At 47.9% G+C, this 26,771-nt stretch overlaps 2 protein-coding genes across 2 annotated transcripts; both read left to right on the forward strand.

The window, feature by feature from the left end:
- Window positions 1–303: 303 nt before the first annotated feature.
- LOC123139345 (serine/threonine-protein phosphatase 7 long form homolog) lies at window positions 304–10,370 on the forward strand (the record flags this gene model as incomplete). The annotated part of the gene is made up of 9 exons (XM_044559150.1): window positions 304–393; window positions 479–1,066; window positions 1,153–1,419; window positions 1,500–1,714; window positions 1,810–1,915; window positions 2,457–2,757; window positions 3,067–3,180; window positions 3,281–3,362; window positions 10,244–10,370. Coding segments are annotated over 9 exons (1,890 nt in total), but the record flags the coding sequence as incomplete, so codon positions are not given.
- Window positions 10,371–15,541: 5,171 nt separating this feature from the next.
- LOC123134363 (E3 ubiquitin-protein ligase ATL4) lies at window positions 15,542–17,511 on the forward strand. The gene has a single exon (XM_044553631.1). The coding sequence runs from the start codon at window positions 15,704–15,706 to the stop codon at window positions 16,796–16,798; it is 1,095 nt and encodes a 364-aa protein (XP_044409566.1). The 5' UTR covers window positions 15,542–15,703; the 3' UTR covers window positions 16,799–17,511.
- Window positions 17,512–26,771: the final 9,260 nt, after the last annotated feature.

Raw genomic sequence — 26,771 nt, forward strand, 5'->3', positions numbered from 1 at the left:
ATGATGCATGTGATATGATGATATGATCTAGTGTGAAGATGAACCCTAGTTTGATGATGCATGTTGATATGATGATATGAAGATGTTGTTTGGAAAATTTTGTTTAAAAATATGAAGCTATGATGTATGTTGGAGGTTTTTTTGATATGATGCATGTTGATATGATTTGATCCATCATGTGTAGTAGATGTTGTTGGAGGAATATGCTTAAAATTTTATCTTGATATGATTTGAGTTCATTGTTTGTTTATGTATGCTTATGCTTATGGTGCTTTTGTTTATGAAACTCTATTAAGGCGGCCACCTCTTGCGGACAACATCGGCCCACGGTACTGCATGCTGGACTGGGCATTCGACAAGGGTCATCGTGCCCGTTTCATAGAGAACGGAGAGGTAAGTGATATGAAAGAAATTTTGATCAAAGTTCTCGGATTGATGAAAATGATTTCCTAACTTTTTGGCATTCACTTTTTGACAGACGCTCCAGCCACTGCGCATGAGGGGTCACGGGGTTCATGGGCATATGGACTACGACGAGCGCTACGCGCCGTTCTTCAAGAGAGCCCGTCTGTTGGGTTTCGTGCTGCAGTTCAAGCGTCAGCCGCCGACGCTTGTCCACGCGGCTCTCACAGCTCTGATTGACCGTTGGAGACCGGAGACCCATTCTTTCCATCTGCCATGCGGGGAGATGACGGTGACCCTAGAGGACTGGGGGATGATTACTGCAATGCCGATCGAGGGTCATGCACTCACCGGTCGAGTGGAGAGGGCCAACTGGCAGGAGAGGGTCACCACCCTCATCGGCGACTGCCCCGGTGCCAAGAGTAACCGTACATCCGGTGTGCCGTTGATCTGGCTCTCGGAGCACCGGAGGACATGCCCCCAAGGCGCAGATGAGGCGACTGTGGAGTTGTACGCGAGGGCCTATCTGTGGTATATTCTCTCGGAGGTCGTGTTTCCAGACAGCTCCGGGAACTCTGCCAACTGGGCGTATCTGTTCTTCCTAGCGGACTGGGATGCAGGGTACAGTTGGGGGACGGCATCTCTCGCCTACCTATACCGTTCGGTAAGAGAGTGTCTAATTGCGTACCTACCTACGAAAGTGTGTCCATGACATTTTCTTATATCTGATCCTCATTTGATGTTTTGCAGCTTGACGACGCAACGCAGAGGACGGGAGACAAGTCCAATATGGGTGGCTTTGTCTGGGCCTTCTCCATTTGGATGTGGGAGCGGCTGCCGGTGGGGCGTCCGGAGAAGTTGCCAAGACGCCCATGGGAAGACTATGGCGAAGAAGGCGACGAGACTCGAAACCCCACCGTAGCTTACGAGTGGGACGTTGTCAAACTCTACACGGGCCTAAACAAGACTTCGTACAAGACCTACACCAACGAGTTGGACGCTTTGACGCATACGCAGGTATATGAACTCGCACAACACCTTTCTCTTTGATTCCGCTATTGACCGAGAGTGCGAACTTACCAAGGTATATGTAATAGGTAATCTGGTGCCCGTATCGACAAGAACGAGAGTGGGCCTTTGATCTGAACGTGATGTGCGATGCGGACCGTGGTATCTGGCGGTGCATCGTGCCCATGATCTGTGTGTACGCCGTCGAGTGGCATTTGCCACAACGCGTGGCCACGCAGTTTGGGATTTATCAGCATACCCCACCGGGCCAGCCCACCGATACCGGCGGCCACGCGCTGCACCTGTGAGCTCTTTGTTCTCCGTGAGATTATCATGTTTCTTGTTGCTTATGATGATCTCATTGCGCTTATGATGATTCTTGTTGCTTATGCCTTGCAGGATGAGCCGGCAGAAGAATCAGTCGATCACAGACTGGGGAGAGGAGCATAAGACTCATGTGACAGAGTGGAACCGACGGAGGTGGCGTAAAGACGTGGAGAGGAGAGTGACTAACTGGGATGATTACCTGGGCCGACACATGAGGTGGTACGATGATGGCCAGAAGCACCGTCTTCGTCTCAGGCCTCGATGGACGGCGGAAGACATCGCGGAGCTGGAGTGGGCTGACCCCGATGAACAGGCATACCAGACCGGCATCAGAGACATGCACAGTAGATTTAGGGAGTTTGCACCCCTCATCAACAGAGTGGTACGTTTGAACCAGCGGTCGTATTTAAAATATTTTATTCGTCAATGTGACTGACTTATGCCGTTGCAGTCCGGTGAGCTGAACAGATGCATCTTTGAAGCCTCAGATGCACTAGGTCATCTTCCCGGGAGCGTACAATCTGAGACCAGAGTCAGGGGGACGACGAAGGTACAATTTCAGCCTCCTCGGAACAGATGCATCTTGTTCACTTGCAGTCAGTCGATCTGATACTTATTATGACCTTGCTTCATTGTGAGTGCAGAAGTTCGTGCAGCGTTGTCGCAAGCTGGTAGGGCTGCTTGGGTGTGCTGGAGCTGGGTCAGTTGAAGCTTATCAGCCTGTAGCCACACAGGGTCTCATCGGCTCATCGAGCCATGCTCCCTCGTCGTCCAGGTTGGTTGGGGAGGAGGAGGAGGAAGAGGATGAGGATGAGGAGGCCACACATGAAGAAGAGGAGGGGGAGGAGGATGAGAGCAACGGGGAGGAGGAGTACGATGAAGATTATGGACCTCCACCAACTCAAACATCTCAGGCATCTCAGCTGCCGAAGAGGAATCCGAAGAAGAAGGATTTGCTGAGTCCGGACCCTTTCCAGAGACCGGTTCCTCGCCGGCCCAAGAAGAAGACCGAAGAGACTCGTTCAAAGAGTAACGAGGACCGTACCTCCAAGAGGGGAAGGAGCAACTGATTATGCTCTTCGATACTTGGCTCTTTTAGTTTGGTTGAACTTGTCTAGTGGTTGTGAAACTATGTGGAACTATGTGTTTGCTATTTGTGGATCTATGTGTTTGAAATGTTCTATGCACTTCAAGTTATCTTAATATGGATCTACGTGATGCCCAAATTTAATTGTTTAAAATCTATGATATTGTTGTTATATTTGTGAAACTTGCTGTGATATTGAATTTGAAAACAAGCAACCAAATGAACTTGAAAAAACAAAACAGAGGACCCTACCGCCAGGAAACCTGGCGGTAGGGTTACACAACCTACCGCCAGACACCATGGCGGTAGGGTGAACCTACCGCCAGGGCCCTTGCATATTTCGTTACAGAAACTTTATACGGCAAAACGCAGGACCCCACCGCCAAGCGCCCTGGCGTTAGGGTCAGACAGCCTACCGCCATGGGTCCTAGCATATTTCGTTACAGAATGCATGTACGGCAAAACCCTGCCACACCTTACCGCCAGAGCACCTGGCGGTAGGGTTAGACATCTTACCGCCAAGTTGTCTGATGGTAAGGTACTTATCCACGTCAGCGCGCGGTGACGGCTGCCGTCCCCCTCCATCACACCCTACCGCCATGGTGCCTGGCGGTAGGCTGTCTAACCCTACCGCCAGGAGCTCTGGCGGTAGCAAAAGGGTCAAATCCCGAAAATATTTCAAAGTGGGGTCAGATCCTGAATTTGTTTAGGAAAAGGGTCAAAACACGAAATTTAGCCTGTTGTAGCGTAGTAGTAGTACTGTACTGTATTGGTTTACCGCCAATTAGCACCCCGCACTGTGGTTCCACATTGGAAATCACACGGGGAAACATATCGTACATCTAGCCAAGTACCTATTCTGCGGAGAGAGACTTGGCTCAGGGGTTGGGTATGTGGTTCTGCAACCCAACTATCTGAGTTCAATTTCCAGAATTAACAGGTGATGCACATGGGTTTTCCCCCGTTTATTGAGGATCAAGCTTGATGTGTGGTGAAACCACTCATCAAAAAATATATTGATGCTCATTTAAAAAATTATGAGGATCATGTTTATCTTGCTACTCATTCTAAAATGGCTGTATGCATCCTTAGTTGGTGCAGAGGCCGGGAAGTGAAAATCTCCCCATTTTAAGGTGCGAGGGGAGCATTTTATTTTTCGCCCCGCGTCGCCCTCCTCTGGCGACACGGGGGGCGACTCCTAGCGACAGCCTCCGCCCTTTCCTTCTCCTCCCTCGTCACGCCGCCGCCTGAGGCGCCGCCGGCGAAGCCCGGGCATGCTCCTGTGACGGCGGCGGCGGGGCGTTTCCCCAAGGCTTCTTCTTCCTCTCGTCTTTGGAGCTTCTGGCGGCTGGAGGAGGGTCGCTGTAGTTCCGATCTGGACTTGCGGGAGCGGCGGCCTGAGGGCGTGGGGCTCCGTGGCGAGCGCTGGATGGGGGCTGACGGCGCTTGGATGCTCCGGCGCGAGGGCGTGGATCCCCTCCCTCCCTGGTGGCGGCGCAACTCCTGTCCGGCAGTTCCTGCTTGGCACTGCTTGGATCGGTGGCGGCACTGCTCCTTTGGAGTGGTGGGGTGGCTCCACCCGGTGGTGTGCCCTGGCTGCAGCGCTGGGCTGCCGATCCCATGATCTGGATCTGGATCTAGGTTGGTAGGGGTCGGCCAAAGGCTATGGTCAACCATTTTCCTCGTCGGCTAACACGGCTTGGGGTTCTGGTCGACATACTTCAAGCCATGGATGTTGGCAGGCAAGTGGTGGCGGGCTGGATCGGGGCGGCGTGGGGGCCTGCTGCCGTGTATAAAGGCGTGGTGGCGGCGAGTCTCGCGGCCTCTGGGCATCGTGAAGGTGTCGGCGGGGGCGTGTGCTCAGTCTGGTGGTGACGGCGGCCGTGCACGAGAGTTGGATTCCTTCGAACAGATCTGGGTGAAAACTTGCTTTCGGCTACTGCCAAGGCTGGCGGTGGCGGCGCTATCTGCATCGTTTTCTTCTTGAAGGCATCGTCATGGAGAAGTTCAAGGCCACTCTCTGCTACCTCCGGGGGAAACCCTAGATCGGATGATCGGATGACGGCGGCGCTCTGGTGTCGTTCCCCTCTTGGGGGCGTAATTCTTGGAGGTACACGTGTTCGAGGGACCGGAGGACGGATTCTTTGGTGGAGCGATGCGTCATCTTACGCATTGATGACGGCGGATCTCGGCGGCATGGCGCTGTGGTGACTCGGCGTCCGATGCGCGGAGATGGACTCTCGCAGGAGGGTGACGCGGTTTGGCATCGTGGTGGCATCGACGACAGCTAGACCGGGCAAGGTACATGCAACAGTACAACTGTGAAGATGGACTGGTGGCAGGTGGCTGCGGCGGCCTTATATCCGGCAGGCGTCCTGGTTGAGGAGTGCGCCGAACCGGTGGGTGCCCCATACCCGACAGGCGTCGTGGATGGGACCTCAGGTCTTAGATGTTAGGTTTGGCTGCAAGGTCTGTTTGGTATTAGGCCCAGACTATCAGCATCCCTTCATCAATTGGATAGGAGTAGCGATAGATGTTACCTAGACGACGGTTTTAGACTTACTGTTGTATTACCTTGTAAGGCTTATGTGAACAATTAATGAAGTGGCTGAGGCTGGGAGTCTTTCCTCCTTTTCTAAAAAAAAAACAAGTACCTATTCTGGCTAGCTTTAATTTGCTAGATAGAAGCAATTTTGACCGTTAGTACAAACGAAGATGTTTAATATCACCTCTGTCCTCAATCCCTAGGCCCCTTGCATCATGAGAGCCCACAATACTATAATCACTAGCCAGGAGACTGACCTTGGTGCAATATACTACTACTGTACAAAACTCCTGAACTCCTCCCGGTTCCATTGCCCCATGGATTCCACTAGAGCAGCGCACGTTAATCTAGTTTAGTTTGTGCTTATATGCTTGAGATATTAGATGTGACGGGTGTTACTGCTTTGCGTTGTTTGCCGGTCTCCAGGGGGGTGGAAGGACAAAGAACAAGGTTGTAGTGTGTCTCAAGGCATCTCTAGCGCCGTAACTTACGTGACTAGCTAGTGGTTAGCTTATCCACCCTCACCCTCAACCCCAAGATCGTGTGACAAGGTAATTAACTAGTGTGGATTAAATTTTCTGCACAGAGGACAAGCTGCAAAACTACAAACCATGGCCGTACATCACTTGCATAATTAATAGAGTAATATGACACATTTTCTGTACATCTATGTGGCTACGCCTAACGATTATACAAAGATCATGTAGGTGTAATTAAATTACAGCTAATTGAATATTTATGACGAACATATGTATGCTCAGGAATTAAGTTTGCAGCACCATCTCGAACTACATCGACAAAAGTCACACGGTTACGCCCCGGTTCCTACAAGTTGTCATTTTAGGCATAGATAAATGCAAGTTTTTAGTCTCTTAATCATTTGTCATTAACACCGAAGCCCATATAGAGGCATAGATGTGCCATTTCAGCAGGGAGAGCAAAATTTACCTTGTATGTTATGCATAGGTGAGAGCTTAAAATATTCCAAATTTCGATATATGGTGAGCACAATGTTGTGCAAAATTTTGGTTCAAATATTTTTTATGGTGTATGCACGCAATAAGCCTTTGTGTTAGCACTTGGCACAATGTGTATGTAGACAACGGATCTATTCCTGTGGATGGTGCTCAATTCAATTTTGGTGTCGGCACTCATGTATGGATTGCAAGATCTTTATATATGTTCGCAATCATGGATGGATTACAACCATCTTTTAAAGCTCTTTTGAGACGATCTTGTTCAACTACTTATGTTAACATGACATGATCTTGTTCAACTATCGATGCTTAGTGCATAATTTCCTACTCGTACATTGTTATGCTGGATTATGAATTTGTGATAGATTAATAGAATAAGGCAACATTGCTTTGTCAAGACTCAAGAGTAATGGCAACAATTATGTGAAATATTATAATGTAACTCCGGCTATGTACTTTTAAAGACAATTGGTCCCAAGTCTGGGTAAAGGAAGGAGGATTGTGATAGGCTTTACGAGCCAACGCAAAATACAATCCATTCTTATGGTTATGAAAGCCATTAGTAATCCTTATGGGCGTAACCCTCTTAGCGGCGTGTCATTTCAGAAGTCGGAGGTGGTCTTAAATCAGCAAGTGTCGGACATCATGGGCTATTTAGAAATAGGAATGATTGACGCATATTGATGGTACAATACATTGGGGGTGGCCCATCGGATGGGAAGCCTGACACTAGCCAGCCTCGAGGGCCAGGGGGCCTAGTGGCAGCTCTATCCTGGCGTTCAGTCCAGGGGCCCGACTTGAAGGTGAAGCATGATCTTGGCGTGCAAGCAAAGAAACACTCGTCGGTGACGTCGGTTAGGAAACATGTAAACCCTAGCTCTCGGCCCCTTTATAAGGCGAGAGTAGGGTGATAGTCGCCATGTGCTAGGAATTGTCGTTGCACTTTCCAATGATGGAGATGGTAAGTACGGTGTGAGGTCCTATGTGCCAATGATGCAACCCTACGTACACCAAGTGTCTGCTTTACCTAGGAAGTAAAACTAGAAGTACTTTGCAAGTATAAAATGATAACTTTCCAAGATAATAAAGAACATGTAAACAAAAGTTAGGTGTTGTTTTGTACAAGAACAATAATTTGAAGGGTAGCGAGTGTGAAAAAATGGTGGTATGTGGTACGAAATTGTTCCTAGGCAATTGGTTAAGTTACTAGACAGACCGTCATCATTGCAGTTTTATATGTGGGAGAGGTCTCTCCTAACATACTATCGTACTTGGAGCCCCTGGAGCTCCTCTCCAGGTGGGTCTAGTTACATTGGGTCACTTATTTTCCAAAATAATCCTCGTAAATCCCAGTTTATTTTTGAGCTCTACAAATATGGATTTTCTGGAAAACAAGAAACATGCAGGAAACAACAATTGGTTATGTGCACTAATTAACATGTTAGTCCAATAAAAATAATATAAAAGTGCACCAAAAGATGTAAAAATGATGTGAATATAGCATGAATACTTCAGAAAATATAGATAGGTTTGAGACGTATCATACAGGTAGCTCGAGGCATCTATTCCATTAAACACAAACCTCGGTAGTCATCATCATGAGCCACTTGTAACTCCCTCACATGAGGTGCTCCCACATCAATCTAAAACAAAGGAGTAGGGTATTACCTCAACCATGAGGTCTGAACCTAGGTAAAACCCCTCTGTGAACTCCCCACTATTACTTCCGGCTACGCTTGCCACCCTATCATGGCATTGACCATTTTCTGCACCGTCGGTTGGTACTCCAGGTAAGGGGTTGCATCAGACCGATACTGAGGCCAGATCAGATCTATGGTGACCCCGACTTAGTTGACCAAAGCCTCTGTGTGCATCTTATAGCGATCCCGTGATCAGTGTGTTGTTGCGCATAGTTGAACTGATAAAAAAAAGAACATTCATAAATAGTGAGCTTATACTTTCATAGTCGCATCCATCTTGTCAAGGTGATGAATTACCACTTCAAACATTGCAGAGAATCTTGAAACACATCATGTAGACCCATCGGTTTGCCACATGCGACTAACTATGATTGCGCCCTAGTTCGCCAGGTTATCATCAAACCCATCATCCATATACTGCTATTCCATGCATGGCCAAGTTAATAGCCAGTGACAAAAATGCTAGGTGAGAACTTTGAATGTACTCACAAGCAACCCACAAGGAGGTGATGACAGATATTCATCCATATGCTCTATAGAAAGGAAGGCTGCTATACTAAGTTTCATATCTGCATCCGGAAAGCAACAATTTAACACGTGTGATCCTATAGTGGTTTTGCAAAACATTTTAAGAGCATCTAAGTGTGACCCTAATGGTCAATCTTCTTACTCCAAATCCGATCATCGATGTTCTCAAGATTCATCATAATCCAAATTTGATACCATACTATCCCTGAATTCAATACCATCATAATCAAGTTCCACATATATATATCATCATCTTCAGGACAAGGTCCAAATTAAATGGCCTTTCCCACCATGTATCACATCAGAAGTACCACTTGCCACCTTCGTTGTAAACCAAAACATGAACATAGGCTAAGTGTGGTCACTGAAACCGTCGTTGACTGTGGACACGACTGTTTGAATAGTTTTATATTCGACAGAGGTTGTACACTTTACCCACAAGATTCGAGATCCTTATTGCGTTAGCCACGGCTCAACATGCATTAATTATCTGATTTAAGCATTGGATCAAGACCCTCCAAGATCGATGCTAGCATAGAGTCCACCCAATGGCAGGTTAATCCCTTATGATCAGGATCATTCTAAAATCTTATTGAGTTCTCCCATTTTGGGGGACTGCTAGACCGCCATCATGACAACTACACATAAGGGTACACCGTAGTGCCCGGGGTGTCGGGAGGCACCTACTACAATCCTGTCAAGGGAAAGGCTGGGTTACAAGGAGACGTCATATTTCCCTCTCTCGACATGAGTTGTGTGGGCATCTTCATCCTGCGTTATGTTAGAGTAGGATGGAGGTGATGTCCGTGCAGGAACCGGATTTGGTGGAGACTTGGAGACACTTTCGAGGTTAGAATATGGGAAAGACGTTGCATACGAATGTGGTACAAGAAAAAGACGTAGTGGAAAGGTTGGAGAAAGTATTAGTACACTTATGAAATTGTGCACTGTCTCGTATTGGTCTGGTTTTACATTTTCATCTGTTCTTTAAGCAATTTACGCCGAAACAAGTTTCTTAATCATGCGCAGATCAATGGGTGTACAGGTGGGTACTCCTACTAATTTTCAGGCACGAAGACACCAACTGTATGTCTATACAAAGCACACATGATCTTTGCTTAATTTTGGGTCCATTGTTGATATGTGAACCGAACCTCGTTGGCGACATCCGATCCGTTGTTGCGGCCCGACCTTTCACGACACTCCACCACCAGCTGTAGCAACCTCTCGCCCGCGCACGCTATGTACACGAAGTAGAGGGTTTGAACCTTGCGGCCCAGCACGAGAAAACCAATCTCGACGAAGGTACTCACGCGCAAAACAATTTCCACGAAGAGAAATCGCAACACAGAGGTTTTCTAAAGATCCCTCCAAAACTTGATACGGGTGTCTACCCTGAAAAACACATCGTGTCTATTTCATATAAAATAATAACCTCCCTTACATGGCACACGTACATGACCTTATATAGTGGTCGACCCATCTAACTTAACCAGCAAGTTCAACAAGTCTGTCTCTAATACAATCTTGACCTTCTACTAATTCAAATTGCATCTGCCTTTTATATCTCAGCAGGTACCAAATATAACTAAACCGACTCAAAATAAATAACTAAGATAAACAAGGAATTTGGACTGTGCGCCATCTTCAAGTGTCTCTTGTTCTGCAGGTGGGCCCCATCCGACTTCTTTCAGGCAAAAGTGGACACGTACAAATATTCTTTGCCAAGGAGTTTGTTCCTTGCGTGGCTGGAAGAGAAACAAATCTCTGCTCTTTATCTGCTTGCACGGACGTGACTCTATCTCCTTAAAATTATCAAATTGAACTCCTTCCAAATTATCTCCAAGAATATATTGTTTAACAGCCGTGGAGCCTTTCCAATCCATGACTAGCGCAGGTCCTTTCTTCCCGTGAAACGAAGGCATGCAAAAGGAACCCATGCATGCTTGTTTTTCCTTTGTTAAATAATGTCCACCAACGTGACTCACCAAAGCATCACTTTTCTCACCCATGCATGGTTGTACACACGAGCACAGAAGACCCAATGCATGCATGCTAGTAATTTTTATGAACTCTTGTACGTTCTTCTCACATTCCTGATCATAAAATATATTCCTTGGTTCATACACGTCTTCTGTTTTCAAGCTTGATGCAACAGTATTGTCATCAATAATCATAGCTTCATATGCGGTCGTATCATCCTCTCTTCCTTGAAACGAAACCGTCCTCGGTTTCGAGTCGATCTCTTCAACAATAATTTTATTTGCAGATTGAACGACGACCGTAAAAATTTCAGCAACATTGACCTCTCTTTTCTTTGTTTCTTCCTGCTCTTTAATCTTTTCAAGATGTTCTTTCCTCCAAGAAATAAAACGCTCCTCACCCATTGGCACGAGGCTGCACTTCTTACCCCTCTTGACAGTATATCTATGTGCTTTGCAATCATACGTAACATCATGCTCTTTGTACCATGGCTTGCCCAATAACAAGTGACATGAAATCATTGATGCTGGAATCACATCGCATAAAACCTCGCAAAAATAATTTCCCAACAAAAACGGTACCTTGGTTTGGTGCGTCACATTGAGCTCTTCATGACCCCAACGAAACAAGTACGGTTGTGCTCGTAGTGCAATAGGTAGATCCAACTTCTCCACCATCTCGATGCTTGCGGCATTGATCAAATTCATGTGGTCGATCGTCATGGCACATGATCTCTCTCTCACCACCACACGGGTGTGAAAGAGTCCAGTCCAACGCCCTTCCTCCTCCAACTGAAAACCATAGCTTAACTTACTGAATAACGATGCGCTTGCCATCTGCTCCATAGTGTCGTGAACAACCTGATGCTCTGAATACCACCTGATATGTGAACCGAACCTCGTTGGCGACATCCGATCCGTTGTTGCGGCCCGACCTTTCACGACACTCCACCACCAGCTGTAGCAACCTCTCGCCCGCGCACGCTATGTACACGAAGTAGAGGGTTTGAACCTTGCGGCCCAGCACGAGAAAACCAATCTCGACGAAGGTACTCACGCGCAAAACAATTTCCACGAAGAGAAATCGCAACACAGAGGTTTTCTAAAGATCCCTCCAAAACTTGATACGGGTGTCTACCCTGAAAAACACATCGTGTCTATTTCATATAAAAATAATAACCTCCCTTACATGGCACACGTACATGACCTTATATAGTGGTCGACCCATCTAACTTAACCAGCAAGTTCAACAAGTCTGTCTCTAATACAATCTTGACCTTCTACTAATTCAAATTGCATCTGCCTTTTATATCTCAGCAGGTACCAAATATAACTAAACCGACTCAAAATAAATAACTAAGATAAACAAGGAATTTGGACTGTGCGCCATCTTCAAGTGTCTCTTGTTCTGCAGGTGGGCCCCATCCGACTTCTTTCAGGCAAAAGTGGACACGTACAAATATTCTTTGCCAAGGAGTTTGTTCCTTGCGTGGCTGGAAGAGAAACAAATCTCTGCTCTTTATCTGCTTGCACGGACGTGACTCTATCTCCTTAAAATTATCAAATTGAACTCCTTCCAAATTATCTCCAAGAATATATTGTTTAACAGCCGTGGAGCCTTTCCAATCCATGACTAGCGCAGGTCCTTTCTTCCCGTGAAACGAAGGCATGCAAAAGGAACCCATGCATGCTTGTTTTTCCTTTGTTAAATAATGTCCACCAACGTGACTCACCAAAGCATCACTTTTCTCACCCATGCATGGTTGTACACACGAGCACAGAAGACCCAATGCATGCATGCTAGTAATTTTTATGAACTCTTGTACGTTCTTCTCACATTCCTGATCATAAAATATATTCCTTGGTTCATACACGTCTTCTGTTTTCAAGCTTGATGCAACAGTATTGTCATCAATAATCATAGCTTCATATGCGGTCGTATCAATTGTGGTTCCAAGGATCATACGTCTGCTCATCGAATACGCACTTGCCACCTATCTTTTTTTGGCAAGGTAATACATGTCTCATTCATTTAACAACAATAAATTACAAGCCATATAGACACTGACATGACAAAACTGGTAAAAAGCAGCCCCAGCCTAAACAACCCACCTTTCCACAACTATACATGAAGATAGCCGTTCCCGTATAATTTGGCGGGTCAAAAACCGTCTGGAAGTCAGGACATGCGTCCTGCACCGCCTCCTCCTCCCTCCGCCCTCGCCCCCTCAGTACCGCGCCGTTGCCAGGACGGTCGCCTCCGCTGCCCCGCCTTACCGCACCGGCCACTACCACAAGCCTGCGGCGCCTCCCCTGTGGTGCCGCTTCACCGCTCTGGTTGCTCCGGCCGCCGTCGCCACACCTCCCATCATTGTGCCACTAACTTCCCGTAAATTATACGGCCGTCCATAAAACCACTTTTACAGTAAGGTTTCTACATGAGCTGTTTTTTTTTTGCGGGGAATTCTACATGAGCTGTTGGAGTTGCTCTTACCACCTAGCTTAACGGCCATGTGACGCGTCGTTACCGATCGTATGTTGCGCTCCTACGGGCATGTACAATGGTTGATAGGTAGTCTTATCTTAAGTCTTGCATGTAATTTAGATATGACAAAAAAAAGAGTCTACAATGGGTCATCTCTTAGCCTTATCTTCAATAACTAGTCATTCCTAAAAATGTGGTGAGACATATTGTGCTAAGAGATCATCTCTTGTCTTCTCTTAAATAAGAGAAGACAAGCCTTTTCTTATGAGTTCTCTCTTCTCCACATCATCATTTATCCTACGTGGCACTCTTAAGATAGCACCATTGTACATGCCCTACGTACGTACGTACGACCTCTCCGACCGCCGTGCTTCGAGGCATGCATGCATGCAACCACGATCTGATCTGATACCAATCGATCCCAACATGTACGTACGCGTGGAGGGATTATTTCTGCCGTGCCCTTACTAATTCTTTGCAAAGGTTTCTTGAGCTGCACACATGCTATCTCAAAAACAATGAGCTGCACACATGCGCCGCCGCGTTAGTTACGTTTAAGATTAATGTGACACGTACCCTTGTACCATAGCGGGAGGGGTTAACATTAGGTGTTAAAACTTCATGTCCTCGCCGCAAAGCTGTTAAACCCTCATGGTCATGGCCATCGCGAGTACAGGTCCACCACAAACTTATTGCACATCCTGGACGACCTGATGATGAGGGTTAAACAACACTGTATGCATAGTGTGTGCGTGCTCCTAATTTGTTACCTATTTAATGTGAGTGAGATGTGTGACGAGATGCTCAACAAGGCAGCAGCACAGTGTCCACATGCGGTTCCATCAATATGCACAACTGCCAGTGAAACTAACCTGCCGACGACGAGCTTAGCACCGGCCGCGCGCACTGTTAACGAGATACAGAATCTCTTTGGAGCAAGCTGGTCGATCGATCGGTTTGTATATGCATTTCGCGCTGCACCCATGCATATGCATGCTCGTCAAATCAAATCGCGATGCATGTGAGGCAATTAATCCAACAGGTGACAAGCACAACTGTGACCGCTTACTTGTGAGTGCTGGTATTATTCCAGCTGAACGATGCTCCGACGTAGCTTCCAGGTTCCAACAACCTATCTACATGTACATGTGCAATAGAATTCCAATGACATTAAACAATTCCAAGTCAAATTCCACATATGAGTATCTCTCTAATCATCGTTCCTAATTAACAATGCTACCCAGTTCATTGATAATTAATTATATATTGCGTATGTGATGACTGACGCAAAATTATCCAGACAGCTCGCGAGAGAGAGAGAGAAAGAGATCTACACTATGCTAATCAATTCAAGGGACTTTTCTACTTGCACAGATTAGGTAATTTCCCGTTTGATACGCCATGAGTGCACTGAAACGCGGGGCCTACAATAGGTTGCTATGTGACTGATGGAGTTCATAAATTCTCAGACATGGGAAATTAAAGGCCCGTACAGAGCAACATGTACCGGCAGCCCATTGCATTACTACCTACGCCGTCCTTTTTCCGCTCGATCTAAATTTTGATGCGCCTTAACTAATCTAAAATAAATATGCTGTTAATTTTCTTCTTCTTCTTCTTCTTCACAAATTGGCAAGAGAGTTATACTGAGCTTCCAACGCAAGCAACTTCGCTGATCGGTAGATCCCATGGCCCCAGCAGGTCTAGTAGAGAAATATATAGTCCAGCCGTGCATGTCTCGCTCCATAGTGATTTTGATTAATACAGTATGTGCATTCATGGCAGAGTCGATCGAATTGGTTGTTCTTAACCCAAAATGCGTTGTCGGTGCGGTCACTCCGGCTTGATCTTCCGATGAGCCACAAAGCTCGGCAGTAAAAACCGACAATGTGCATATTCTCACGAATTGGCCGTGTAGCGTCCTACGAAAAGGGCTTTAGCTTCTCCCGGAAGAACAAAGAATGGGCCTATTCGGCTTTTCTCGTGTCAATCAAAGGTAATTGTGCGAGCCCCACATAAAATAGTTGGACAAAAGCGGCCCAAATCGAAGCAAATCGGATGGTTTGTGGCTTCCCTTTTACATCTGGCCATGGACAAAAGGGCGGGCGTCAGCTCTCTGTTTGTCCCGTCACTTTGGACGACTTATCGGTGCAATCCGCCAAATACGCCGTGTCAATACTGAAGTGGAACAAGGCAAATGAAATGACCCTGCTAAAACTATCACGCAGTAGTATATGCATATCGAATTAAGTAGGGTTTGTGATCTTCACATGACCGATTAGAGTAGGAACGGTTGACCTGTCTCGTGCAGTTTCGAATAATACGGACAAGTGAAACGATACACCTGTGCAATTGCAGTGCAGAAAAACAAGCAGAGTCAATCAAAAACACAAGCGAAAGATGGTGAGATGAACGACAAAAGCTGGGTGGAAAAACTGTGAAGGTCATTCACATTCCTGCTTCCTGTGATTGCGAAACTGCCAGTATTTTACCTTCCAGTTCTCCATCCCCGCTGCGCTGCCTACAGCGGCAGTATGGCCTAGCTCTCCGTCGCCACGCCCACGCACCCCGCACCCCAAAACCCATAAAAGGCTCGAGACCGCGGCCAGCTACCGAGCCTTAAACACGCGCTCTCCTCCTGCCTCTCCGCCCGCGGCCCACCATGGACTCCCTCCCGCCGCCCGCGCCGCCGTACGCCGGGGACCCCCTTGCCGTCACCATCCCGCCGTCATTGCCGTCGCCGCCTCCGCCACCTTCCTCCTCGCTCAACCTCTCCCCGTCGCTCCTCATCATCGCCGCGCTCCTCGCCTTCGTCTTCTGCGCCTCCATCTCCATCCACTTCCTCCTCCGCTGCCTCTCCTCGCGGCAAACGTCTTCTCCGGCCCCGAGTGCTGTCTCCAGGGGACTCGGCGCCTCCTCCCGCTCCGACGCCGAGGCGGCCGCCCCTTCGGCGACACCCGCGGCGGGCCCCGCAGCAGCGGCAACAGGGGGCGAGGTGGTCGACGACGAGAAGGAGCGGCTGATCGCGTCGCTTCCGCTCTTCACGATGGCGTCGGCGCTGGCTGCGCTGCCCAAGAGCTCCCCGGACTGCGCCGTCTGCCTGTCGCCGTTCGTGCCCGACGCCGAGCTGCGGCTGCTCCCGGCGTGCCGGCACGCGTTCCACGCCGCCTGCGTCGACGCGTGGCTCCGCAACACGCCGTCCTGCCCGCTCTGCCGCGCCGCCATCTCGCTCCCGCACCCGCCTCTCCCCACCGCCTACACCGCCGCCGCGCAGCAGGAGCCGCTGGACGCGAGGAGCAGCAGCAACGCGTCCAGAAGCTTCCGCGTCGAGATCGGCAGCGTGAGCAACCGACGCTCGTCCGCCGCGGGGGACGACCGCCGCACCTACTCCCTCGGCTCCTTCGACTACCGCGTCGACGAGGAGGTGGAGGCCGTGGTGGCGCGCATCGCGCGCCCCGCGGCGGCGGCCAAGTCGGCCGTGGCCGGGCAGCGCGCCGCGCCGCAGGGCCCGGGCGAGGCGCTGGCGGAGGCGGCGGGGTCGCGCGGGTGGCTCCGGGAGTACGTGGACCGGCTGGCCTCCTCGGCGTCGTCCCTCTCCGGGCGGTGGAGCGCGCGGTGGAGCCAGAGCCACCACAGCCACCGGCAGGAGGACTCGTGGCGGTGGGACCCCGAAGCGGCGGGCATGGCGGCGCCGCGGGCGGCGGACGAGGACGAGGCGGGGCTCATGGGCCTGTACCGCTGGATCGTAGGCGTATAGGAAGATTATAATTAGTCTGTCTGTAATTTCGGACTCTGAAGTTTTTTTTGTCAACTTCCATATTATATTAGGACTCTGCTGTAAAAATAGAATTGGCCCCAGAAGCAGATGATGAGCTTGGATCGAAGCTTCCGCTGATTTGGGCTGCGCCGTCGTCTTCCTCGATCCATTCTCCTCCAGAATTTTGGCACTCCGGTTCGGTGGCCGATGGAGCTCAGATGGTGAGCAGATGGCAGGAAGCCGTGCAGTGCAGCGACGAGTTTGTCTATCCTTTTCCGGGGAGTGGTGCGCGTGTGGTTGTCAACTATGCGGATCCATGGCCGTAGTGCGCGCGCAGACTCACAGTCAAGCGTGCTCAGTCCGTGGATGGCCATGGGCCAGCTGCGAATTTTAGGTCAGGGTCTGTGATCATTTCTCGTTTCTGCGAATTCTACGGCTCCCAAGTTGATCCCAAATCGAATCGAAGTGGATGCATTCCTACCCAATATCACTGCCTATAGAACGGTGTGGTAATCATACTTTCCTGGGGGAAAATTACTGCATGGTCAGTCTCTTTGCATTTTTGTTGCCGTGGCATAGTTTCTTTGTCGCGTGATCGTGTCATATCGTTGCAACTAGGCATCTCTGACCGAACTACTAAAATTTTGTCCCTCGATGCTCAACTCATCAAATTTGAGTAGTTAAAAAAAGGGTTTCTAGTCAAAGTCGTAAAACTTAACTCTCTAAACAAAATTCTTTGCCAACTCTTCTATCATTTGGTTTGCATACTCCATTTCAATTGAGTAGTCATTTGCACACAGATTACATCCAAACTTGTTAATTTAGGTTCACACAATTCAACAACATTACAAATTTAACTATTGAAATTCAAACACCCGAAAGGGTTCAAATGTAGCATTAGTCCGAATAACAAGCATGGTAAAATCACAACAATCAAGTGCTATGAAGTGTCCACAAGGGCTCAACAAGATCGTCTTAAAATTGGGTATGAACTTCTTGGTTCTCGATACTCCGATGCGCTACGAAGAATCTTTGTGGCATGTTTGCATTGTGTTCCAGCTTGACAGGATCCCCATTGAAGTTGTATCGAAAGTTCTTTAGCATGCCATGGGCCAGCTGCCAAGTTTAGGTCATGGTCTATGATCATTTCTTGCTTCTGCGAATTCTACGGCTCCCAAGTTGATCCCAATGCGAATCAAAGTGAATGCATTCCTACCCAAGATCATTGATGATAGAACGGTGTGATAATCATACTTTCCGAAAAAAATCACTGCATGGTCAGTCTCTTTGCATTTTTGTTATCGTAGCATAGTTTCTTTGTCGTGTGATCATGTCATGTCGTTGCACCTAGGCATCTCTGACCGAACTCTTAAAATTGTATCCCTCAAAGCTCAACTCATCAATTCTGAGGAGTTAGAAAGGGTTTCTAGTCAAAGTTATAAAACTTAACTCTCTAAACAAAATTCTTTGCCGGTTCTTCTATCTTTTGATTTGCATACTCCATTTCAATTAGGCATTTTCACACATATAAAGTCCAAACTTGTTAATTTAGGTTCACACAATTCAACAAGAGTAAAATTCATCATAAGTCTTAAAACTATTGGAGGTGTGTCACTTTCATCCTATAACTTCGAAACTGCAGTCATGGGTCCTAAAATTGGAGGTGTGTGAGTTTAGTCATATAACTTGAAAACTGCTGTTTTGGATCCTAAAACTATTGGAGGTGTGTGAAAGGATCGATATGGTGACTAGAAGGGGGGGGTGAATAGACAACTAACAATTTTTAGCTTTTTTTGACCAAATTAAACTTAGCAGCAAAGTAGGCTGTCTAGATCTGCAACTAGGTGAACAAACTATATGATGCAACAACAACAAGCACACAAGCAAGCTAGGGAAACAACAGAATATAAGCTTGCACAAGTAAAGGTAACAAATAACCAATAGCGGAGCCGGTGGAGACGAGGATGTGTTACCAAAGTTCCTTCCCTTTGAGAGGAAGTACGTCTCCGTTGGAGCGGTGTGGAGGCACAATGCTCCCCAAGAAGCCACTAGGGCCAACGTATTCTCCTCATGCCCTCACACAATGCGAGATGCCGTGATTCCACTATTGGTGCCCTTGAAGGCGGTGACCGAACCTATACAAACAAGGTTGGGGATATCTCTACAACTTAATTGGAGGCTCCCAACAATACCATGGAGCTTCACCACAATGGAATGTGGCTCCGAGGTGACCTCAACCGTCTAGGGTGCTCAAACACCCAAGAGTAACAAGATCCGCAAGGGATTAGAGAGGGGAATCAAATTTCTCTTGGTGGAAGTGTAGATCCAGGCCTTCTCAACCAATCCCTAAAGAATCAACAAGTTTGATTGGCTAGGGAGAGAGATCGGGCGAAAATGAGCTTTGGAGCAACAATGGAGCTTGGGGGAAAAGAGGTAGGTCAACTTGTGGAAGAAGACCTCCTTTTATAGTGGGGGAAACAATCCAACCGTTACCCCCTTTTCAGCCTGCACAGAGCGGTACTACTGCTCAGTGCGGCGGTACTACCGCTAGTGCCAGCGGTACTACCGAGACCCCCAGCGGTACTACCACGGTGACTGAGAGTAGAGGCCTTAGTGGGGGAACGAGAGGGAGAGAGAGGGTTTGGCCGGCACTAGTAGCAGTGGTAGCCACGGTACTACCGCTCACGGGCGGTACTACCGCTGCTACTTCCACTACTACTGCCGCACAACCCGATACGAGGAGAGCACCCTCGAATCGCAGCGGTAGCAGTGCCAACCAAGGACGGTACTGCCGCCGATGCACCCAACTGCTACTACCATTATAGAATAGTTTTACTGCCGCTTGAGGTCCATGGGCGGTACTACCGCTCTGGCGGCGGTACTACCGCTAGCACCTCACAACCTCCACTTCGATGAAATCACAAACTCCAAGGAGAGGAAATGAGCCAGGGGTGCAAAGATGAAGTGTACGTGTTGATTCCACCCTAGCCTTTCCAATGCGGACCCCCTCTTGATAGTACGGTGTCTCCTACGACTCAAGTCCACCAAAACCGAAACAAAAGAGACTACACCGTCTTCACTTAAAACTCTGAGGGGCAACGAATCGTCTTGTGCCTAGTCATGAGATATCTGAAATGCTCAATGCACACAATTAGTCCGCAAAAGCATTGTCATCAATCACCAAAACCACATAGGGAGAAATATGCCCTTACAATCTCCCTCTTTTTGGTAGATTGATGACAATACGAGATTTGCACATAAGGATATAAAATGAACATAAGCAAACCCAACATCTATAAAATATAGATAGGCTCCCCCTAGATGTGTGCACTCTATAGATATGCTTTGGACTGCACGACACACATACTAGGATCAACAATCCCCCTATATTTTATAGACGAGGCAAAACTTGCAACAATATAAGTGATAATAAGCATGGATGCAAGGTAAAGTAAGTGAGCATGAAGTAAGGGGCACAAGATAGCATAGGGTCACAATATACTAAACATACTAGACAATAAGATAAGCTTGAGGGCATATGTCTCACACCATATGATAGTTTCCTGGTCTCACATGAGCATAAGCACAAACCAGCAAACCAAAGCAACGAAGGTTCAAAGGAATGAAAGCAAAGTGACACAAGACTCGACAAGACTCGACACAAGACTCGCAAATCGTACACTCTCTCCCCCTTTGGCATCAAGACACCAAAAAGGCAGAAGGACACCTACGACCCAGGTGGTGGTAGAACTCCAAGGCATCACCAGTCATGTTCCTCCTTCTCGGACTCCTCTGCAGCACGGGATGAAGAGCGAACTCTAGTGTCCTCCAAGACTCACTCCAGCGGCAGTGCCGACTGATCCATGGTTCCTCATCCGTAACCCTCTCATCGGAGCCACTCGCGACATCGAGACCAACCTGCCTCATAATAGCCTTATCGCGATGACAAGCCATCTTGGCGTTCACATGAGCCTTGTATTGACCCTTGACCTGCATGCAGAACAGAGCCTTCATCTTGGCCTTGAGCTTCTTAGCCCATGAGGGCTCCGCTCCAGAGGGCACATAGTCCTCATCATCGTCAGCATCAGCCTATGCCTCACCCTCGTCAGCACCTGACGAAATCCCAGACTTTGGAACCGAAGTGCCCCAGTTCTCCTTCTTCCTCAAACTCTTGATCTCATGAGTGATCAACTCGCCAGTCTCCAGCACGACACCAGGATAAGTGTTCTCCCAAGCCTTCTCAATAAATAACATGATAAATGGACCATAGATAGGGCACTGTGCTCGGAGATAGCGGAGAGAAGCTTAGACCACATGACTTGAGAGATACCGAGGGAATCTCCAGTGTTTTCTTCCTTCTCATGCTGACAGAAAAGTAACATGTCCACGAGAAATGAATGAACCATATCCAAGTTCCCAATGCATGGGAAAAGAGTCTCCCTGAAGATGCGATGAAGGATGTCCAGGTATACAGGTAGCTCATACGTCTCCTTCTGCGTCTCGGGGTTAATCTTCACAGTGCAGAACGACCAGAGAGCTTGCTTGTGGGTAGAGGTTGTCTTCCGGTGAGGACAAAAGCCAACTGGGTTCTCAAGCCCTTGATCTTCAATCTCAAATAGTTCCATGACGCCTTCCATTTGACAGACAGAAGCTTTCCATTAGTCATCCAAGTCAAGGTCCTTTCCGCATCAGTGCCTAGATGAACCATGGCATAGAACTGAGCCACCAAATCCGCAGGAGGAGGAACACTTGAGGAAGCAGCCCCAGACTCAGAAGTGTGATAGCGCTTTGAACTAGAACGCCCGGGGTTGATACGACGGACTGGTTGCTTTGGAGGGCCATCACCTGGAACCAAACACAAGAACACGAGACACAACACAAGAGAACGAGCATAAGCCAGCAGAAAGAGCAACAAAGATCACGGTTTGGTAAGAAAAGGAGGAAGTTGGCATCCAGCGGTAGTACCGCAACAGGGCAGCAGTAGTACCGCCTAAAGCCCTCAAGCGGTAGTACCGCTCTAGGCGGAGGGGGCGGCGGTTCCTTACTGCCGTGGTCGAATCCTTCATTGTCGGGCTGCCAAATTCAAAAAATATCCTACCAAACATCAATCACCTAGTCTATAAGCCTTCTCTACTCAAGCCTTGATTTAGCCAAAAATCGAGAAATGCAACAACTATTGCCCCTAAAGACTAGATTGAAACCTAGACACAAAGAGAAGAGGAATGGGGGAAATACCAGCATCCATGGCAAGAGACGGGGTGGGGATCGATTCCACCGGAGGAAATAGAGAGGGACGACCCGGAGACGGCGGCCCGCCCTCCCGCGGCGAGTGCGTCGTTGGAGCACGAGGAAAACTGAGAGGGGCGAGTGAATGGGTATGGGGGAGAAAGAAACTCCCCCTGTCCAACATAACCCCCCCCCCCCAGTTTCGTCCCGCGGCAGTAGTACCGCTCGGGTGGCGGTAGTACCGCTTGATGTAAGTCAGCGGTAGTACCGCGCGCCCCCAGCAGTAGTACTGCCCAGCGAAACACCCAAACACTAACGGAAAAAGGCTTAGCTCAAGCAACGACAAGGAGAGGGAGCAAGAAACAAAAACACAAAGGCAAAAAAACCACCCACGAGAGGACAAGAAACAAAAACACAAGACTCCCAAAGAGAGGGCGGTGGCCGAGGCCACCTATATTGGAGTCAAGTGGTATGGCACCGCGAAGATTTTAACCTTGGGCCCATGACCAAAACTTGACTTTGAAGCACAAGTACCATAAAAATGGCTAATGTGAAAGAGTCGATCAATTTATGCATAATGGGGGGACAGAGAGTTCATTGAGAGAACAATACTCCCCCTATGTCCATGCCTACACCTAAACAAGATACCAAGATGTGTATGATGGGGTGTGCAAGGGTTCAAGCCACATTGCTCGAATCAAAGATATTTAGCTCATGCCTTAACTCGCGGAATCTTGCTTCATCCAAGGGCTTCGTGCAAATATCTGCAAGGTTATCATGAGTGTTGACATATTTGAGCTGGATCTCCCCTCGCCTAATGTGATCCCGGATGAAGTGACACCGAATCTCAATATGCTTCGTTTTGAAGTGTTGCACCGGGTTGAGAGAGATCTTGATGGCACTTTCATTGTCACACCAAAGAGGCACTTTGTCACAAATGACACCGTAATCCTTTAAATTGCCTCATCCATAGAAGTTGAGCACAGCAACTACCGGCGGCCACATACTCCGCTTCGGTGGACGAGAGAGACACACAACTTTGCTTCTTAGAAGACCAACTCACCAAAGAGCAACCAAGAAATTGGCAGCCTCTGGAAATTGACTTCCTATCCACTTTGTCTCCTACCCAATCCGAGTCTAAATAGCCCAAAAGGTTGAAGTTAGCTCCTCTTGGGTACCATAAGCCAAATTTTGGGGTATGAGCCAAATATCGAAAGATTCGCTTGACCACCACATAGTGGCTTTCCTTAGGTGCGGCTTGAAATCGTGCACAAATTCCCACACTCAATATGATATCCGGTCTAGATGCACAAAGGTAAAGCAAGGAGCCAATCATGGAACGATATACCTTTTGATCCACCGCTTTACCATTGGGATCAATGTCAAGTTGGCATTTGACGGACATTGGAGTGGAAGCCGGCTTGACATCCCTTAGCTTGAATCTCTTGAGCATGTCTTGAGTGTATTTGGCTTGGTTGATGAAGGTTCCTTCTCTTCTTTGTTTGATTTCGAATCCGAGAAAGAACTTCAAATCTCCCATCATGGATTGAACTTCAAGGTCATGAGAGCAGCAAACTCCTCATTGAAAGCTTTGTTAAGAGAGCCAAAGATAATATCATCAACATATAGTTGGCATACAAACAACTCCCCTTTGACCTTCTTAGTAAAAAGAGTGGGGTCGATTTTCCCAATTTCAAACCCATGATCTTGCAAAAACTCGGTAAGGTGCTCACACCAGGCACGTGGGGCTTGTTTAAGGCCATAGAGTGCCTTATCGAGTTGGTACACATGATTGGGGAACTTGGGATCCTAAAACCCCGGGGGTTGTTCGACATACACCAACTCATTAATAGGACCATTAAGAAAAGCACTCTTCACATCCATTTGTTGCAACTTGAAGTTATGATGAGAAGCATAAGCAATCAACAAACAAATAGATTCAAGGCGAGCAACAGGAGCAAAGGTTTCACCGTAGTCGATACCCTTGACTTGGGAGTAGCCTTGTGCTACCAAACGAGCCTTGTTGCGAATGATAATCCCATGAGCATCTTTCTTGTTCTTGAATATCCACTTGGTTCCAATGACATTATGGTTCCCCGTTGGCCTTGGCACCAATCTCCACACCTTGTTGTGCTCGAAGTTGTTGAGTTCTTCATGCATGGCATTGAGCCAATCCGGATCCTCGAGCGCCTCATAGACCTTTTGGGGTTCAACACAAGAAACAAACACGTGATATTCACAATAGTTTGCTAATTTTCTACGAGTGCTTACCCCCTTTCTTAAACTTCCAAGCACATTCTTCATGAGATGATCTTTGGTAGTGAGCTTGGATGCAATTTTGGCGGCACGATGCTCCAATTCCTCCTCAAGAGAGAGTTGAGGAGCGGTTACTTGATCATCTTGAGCGTCGTCTTGAGCTTGTTCTTGATCTTGAGCTTGTGTGATAGCCTGGATTATTAGGGATGATAGACTAGTCATATCAATAAGGAATTCCTTCTTTTCTAGGAGCCCATTCAGAAAGAACTCCAAAGTTAAGCATGCTCAGCTTGGAGTAGTTTCAGGATGGGTGACCGACCGAGAAGTTGCTCCCGGGTGCGCACGAGTGAGGACAAAGTGCACAGAAAAGACTAGTATTGATCTGTGGGGCCAGTCTAGATCCTGCCAGGAGTAATGACCACCGGTGAGTGTGTCTGGGGCATTACAAGTTAGTATCAGAGCCAACCCTCATGGTTACACGAATGTTTGCGGATAGGTCGCGGTCATGTTGTGCATGAAGTTTGTGACCCGTCATGGCACACGGCATGGCACATGTGCGGGACTGGATGCATAGACGTATGTGCCAAGAGGGAACGTTCCTGTGGCCCGACGAGGATGTTGGTTCCTCTGAGTGGGGGTGTATGTGATAGCCTAGCTTATTAGGGATGATAGACTACTCATATCAATAAGGAATTCCTTCTTTTCCGGGAGCCCATTCAGAAAGAACCACAAAGTTAAGCATGCTCAGCTTGGAGTAGTTTCAGGATGGGTGACCGACCGAGAAGTTTCTCCCGGGTGCGCACCCGCCAGGAGTAACGACCACTGGAGAGTGTGTCCGGGGTGTTACAGCTTGCTCTTGATCTCGAACTTCCTCGGGAGGGAGAACTTGACATTGGGCATCACTTGGTGGTTCACCACCATCTCGAGATTGATCTTGCCCTTGATCTTGTTCACTTGGTTGAGGGTCTTCACCTTGTTCTTTGGAAGCGTGTGAGTCTTCGGTTGGTGATGGTTCCACTTGAGTGGAACATTGTCCTTCTCCTTCGACACAAGGGGTTCCTCAATCGGTAGGATATGACCAACACCCGTTCTTCTTATGGCTTGGGAAGGAGTTTCATCACCTACATCACAAGTACCACTTTGCTCCACTTGGGAGTTGTTATTCTCGTCAAACTCCATGTTACACGTCTCCTCAATGAGTCCCGTGGACTTGTTGAGGACACGGTAAGCATGAGAGTTTGTAGCATAACCAACAAATATGCCCTCATGAGCTCTAGCCTCAAATTTAGACAAAAGAACACCTTTCTTGAGAATGAAACACTTACAACCGAACACCTGGAAGTACTTGAGGTTGGGCTTGTTACCGGTGAGTATCTCATATGGAGTCTTGTTCAAGCCTTTGCGGAGATAGAGCCGATTGGATGCATGACAAGCGGTGTTGATGGCTTCGGCCCAAAAGTTGTAGGGAGACTTGAACTCCACCATCATGGTCCTTGTCGCGTCCATCAACGTCCGGTCCTTACTCTCCGCTACACCATTTTGTTGAGGGGTGTAAGGTGCGGAATATTGATGCTTGATCCCCTCATCACTAAGGAACTCATCCAAGGTGTAGTTCTTGAACTCGGTGCCATTGTCACTTCTTATTGTCAAGATCTTTGCATTGTGTTGAGTTGAGTTTCATTTGCAAAGTCGATGACGGTTTGCTGAGTCTCACTCTTCCTCTTGAAGAAATATACCCAAGTGTTTCTTGAATAATCATCCACAATCACTAAGCAATACTTTCAACCCCCAAGACTATCAAAGGATGGAGGTCCAAAGAGATCCAAGTGAAGGAGCTCAAAGGGCCTCTTCGAGTAGATGATAGTCGTGGGAGGGTGAGCCTTCTCATGCAGCTTTCCTTTGATACAAGCACTGCAAGCACAATCTTTGGCAAAACTAACATTTGTTAGTCCACGGACATGGTCCCCCTTGAGAAGACTTTGCAAAGATCTCATATTGACATGGGCTAAACGGCGATGCCAAAGCCATCCCACGTCAAATTTAGCCATTAGGCATGTCGCGGTCTTAGTGGGTCGCTCCGAAAAGTTAATCACATAAAGACCGTTCTCGACATGCCCAACAAAGGCTACTCTGAGAGTCTTGCTCCACAAGAGGGCCACAATATCAATATCAAAGAAAGTGGCAAAGCCCATGAGTGCAAGTTGACGAACAGAAAGTAAGTTGTATGCAAGGGACTCAACAAGCATGACTTTCTCGACCGTGAGATCATGAGAAATGACAACCTTGCCAAGCCCTAATACCTTAGAAGATGAAGCATCACCCCATTCAACATTGGTGGACATAGATGAAACTTTATGTACGTCCACCACCAAGTCCTTGCTTCTAGTCATATGATTTGTGGCTCCACTATCAAGCAACCATGATCCCCCACCGGAAGCAAACACCTACAAGTGATCAATGCTTGGTTTTAGGTACCCATTTTGTAATGGGT

The sequence above is a fragment of the Triticum aestivum genome, chromosome 6B (assembly GCF_018294505.1).
Source record: "Triticum aestivum cultivar Chinese Spring chromosome 6B, IWGSC CS RefSeq v2.1, whole genome shotgun sequence".
NCBI classification, from domain to species: Eukaryota; Viridiplantae; Streptophyta; class Magnoliopsida; order Poales; family Poaceae; genus Triticum; species Triticum aestivum.

Coding starts and splice junctions, on each gene's coding strand:
- LOC123134363 (XM_044553631.1), top strand. CDS start 15,704: ATGGACTCCCTCCCGCCGCCCGCGCCGCCGTACGCCGGGGACCCCCTT.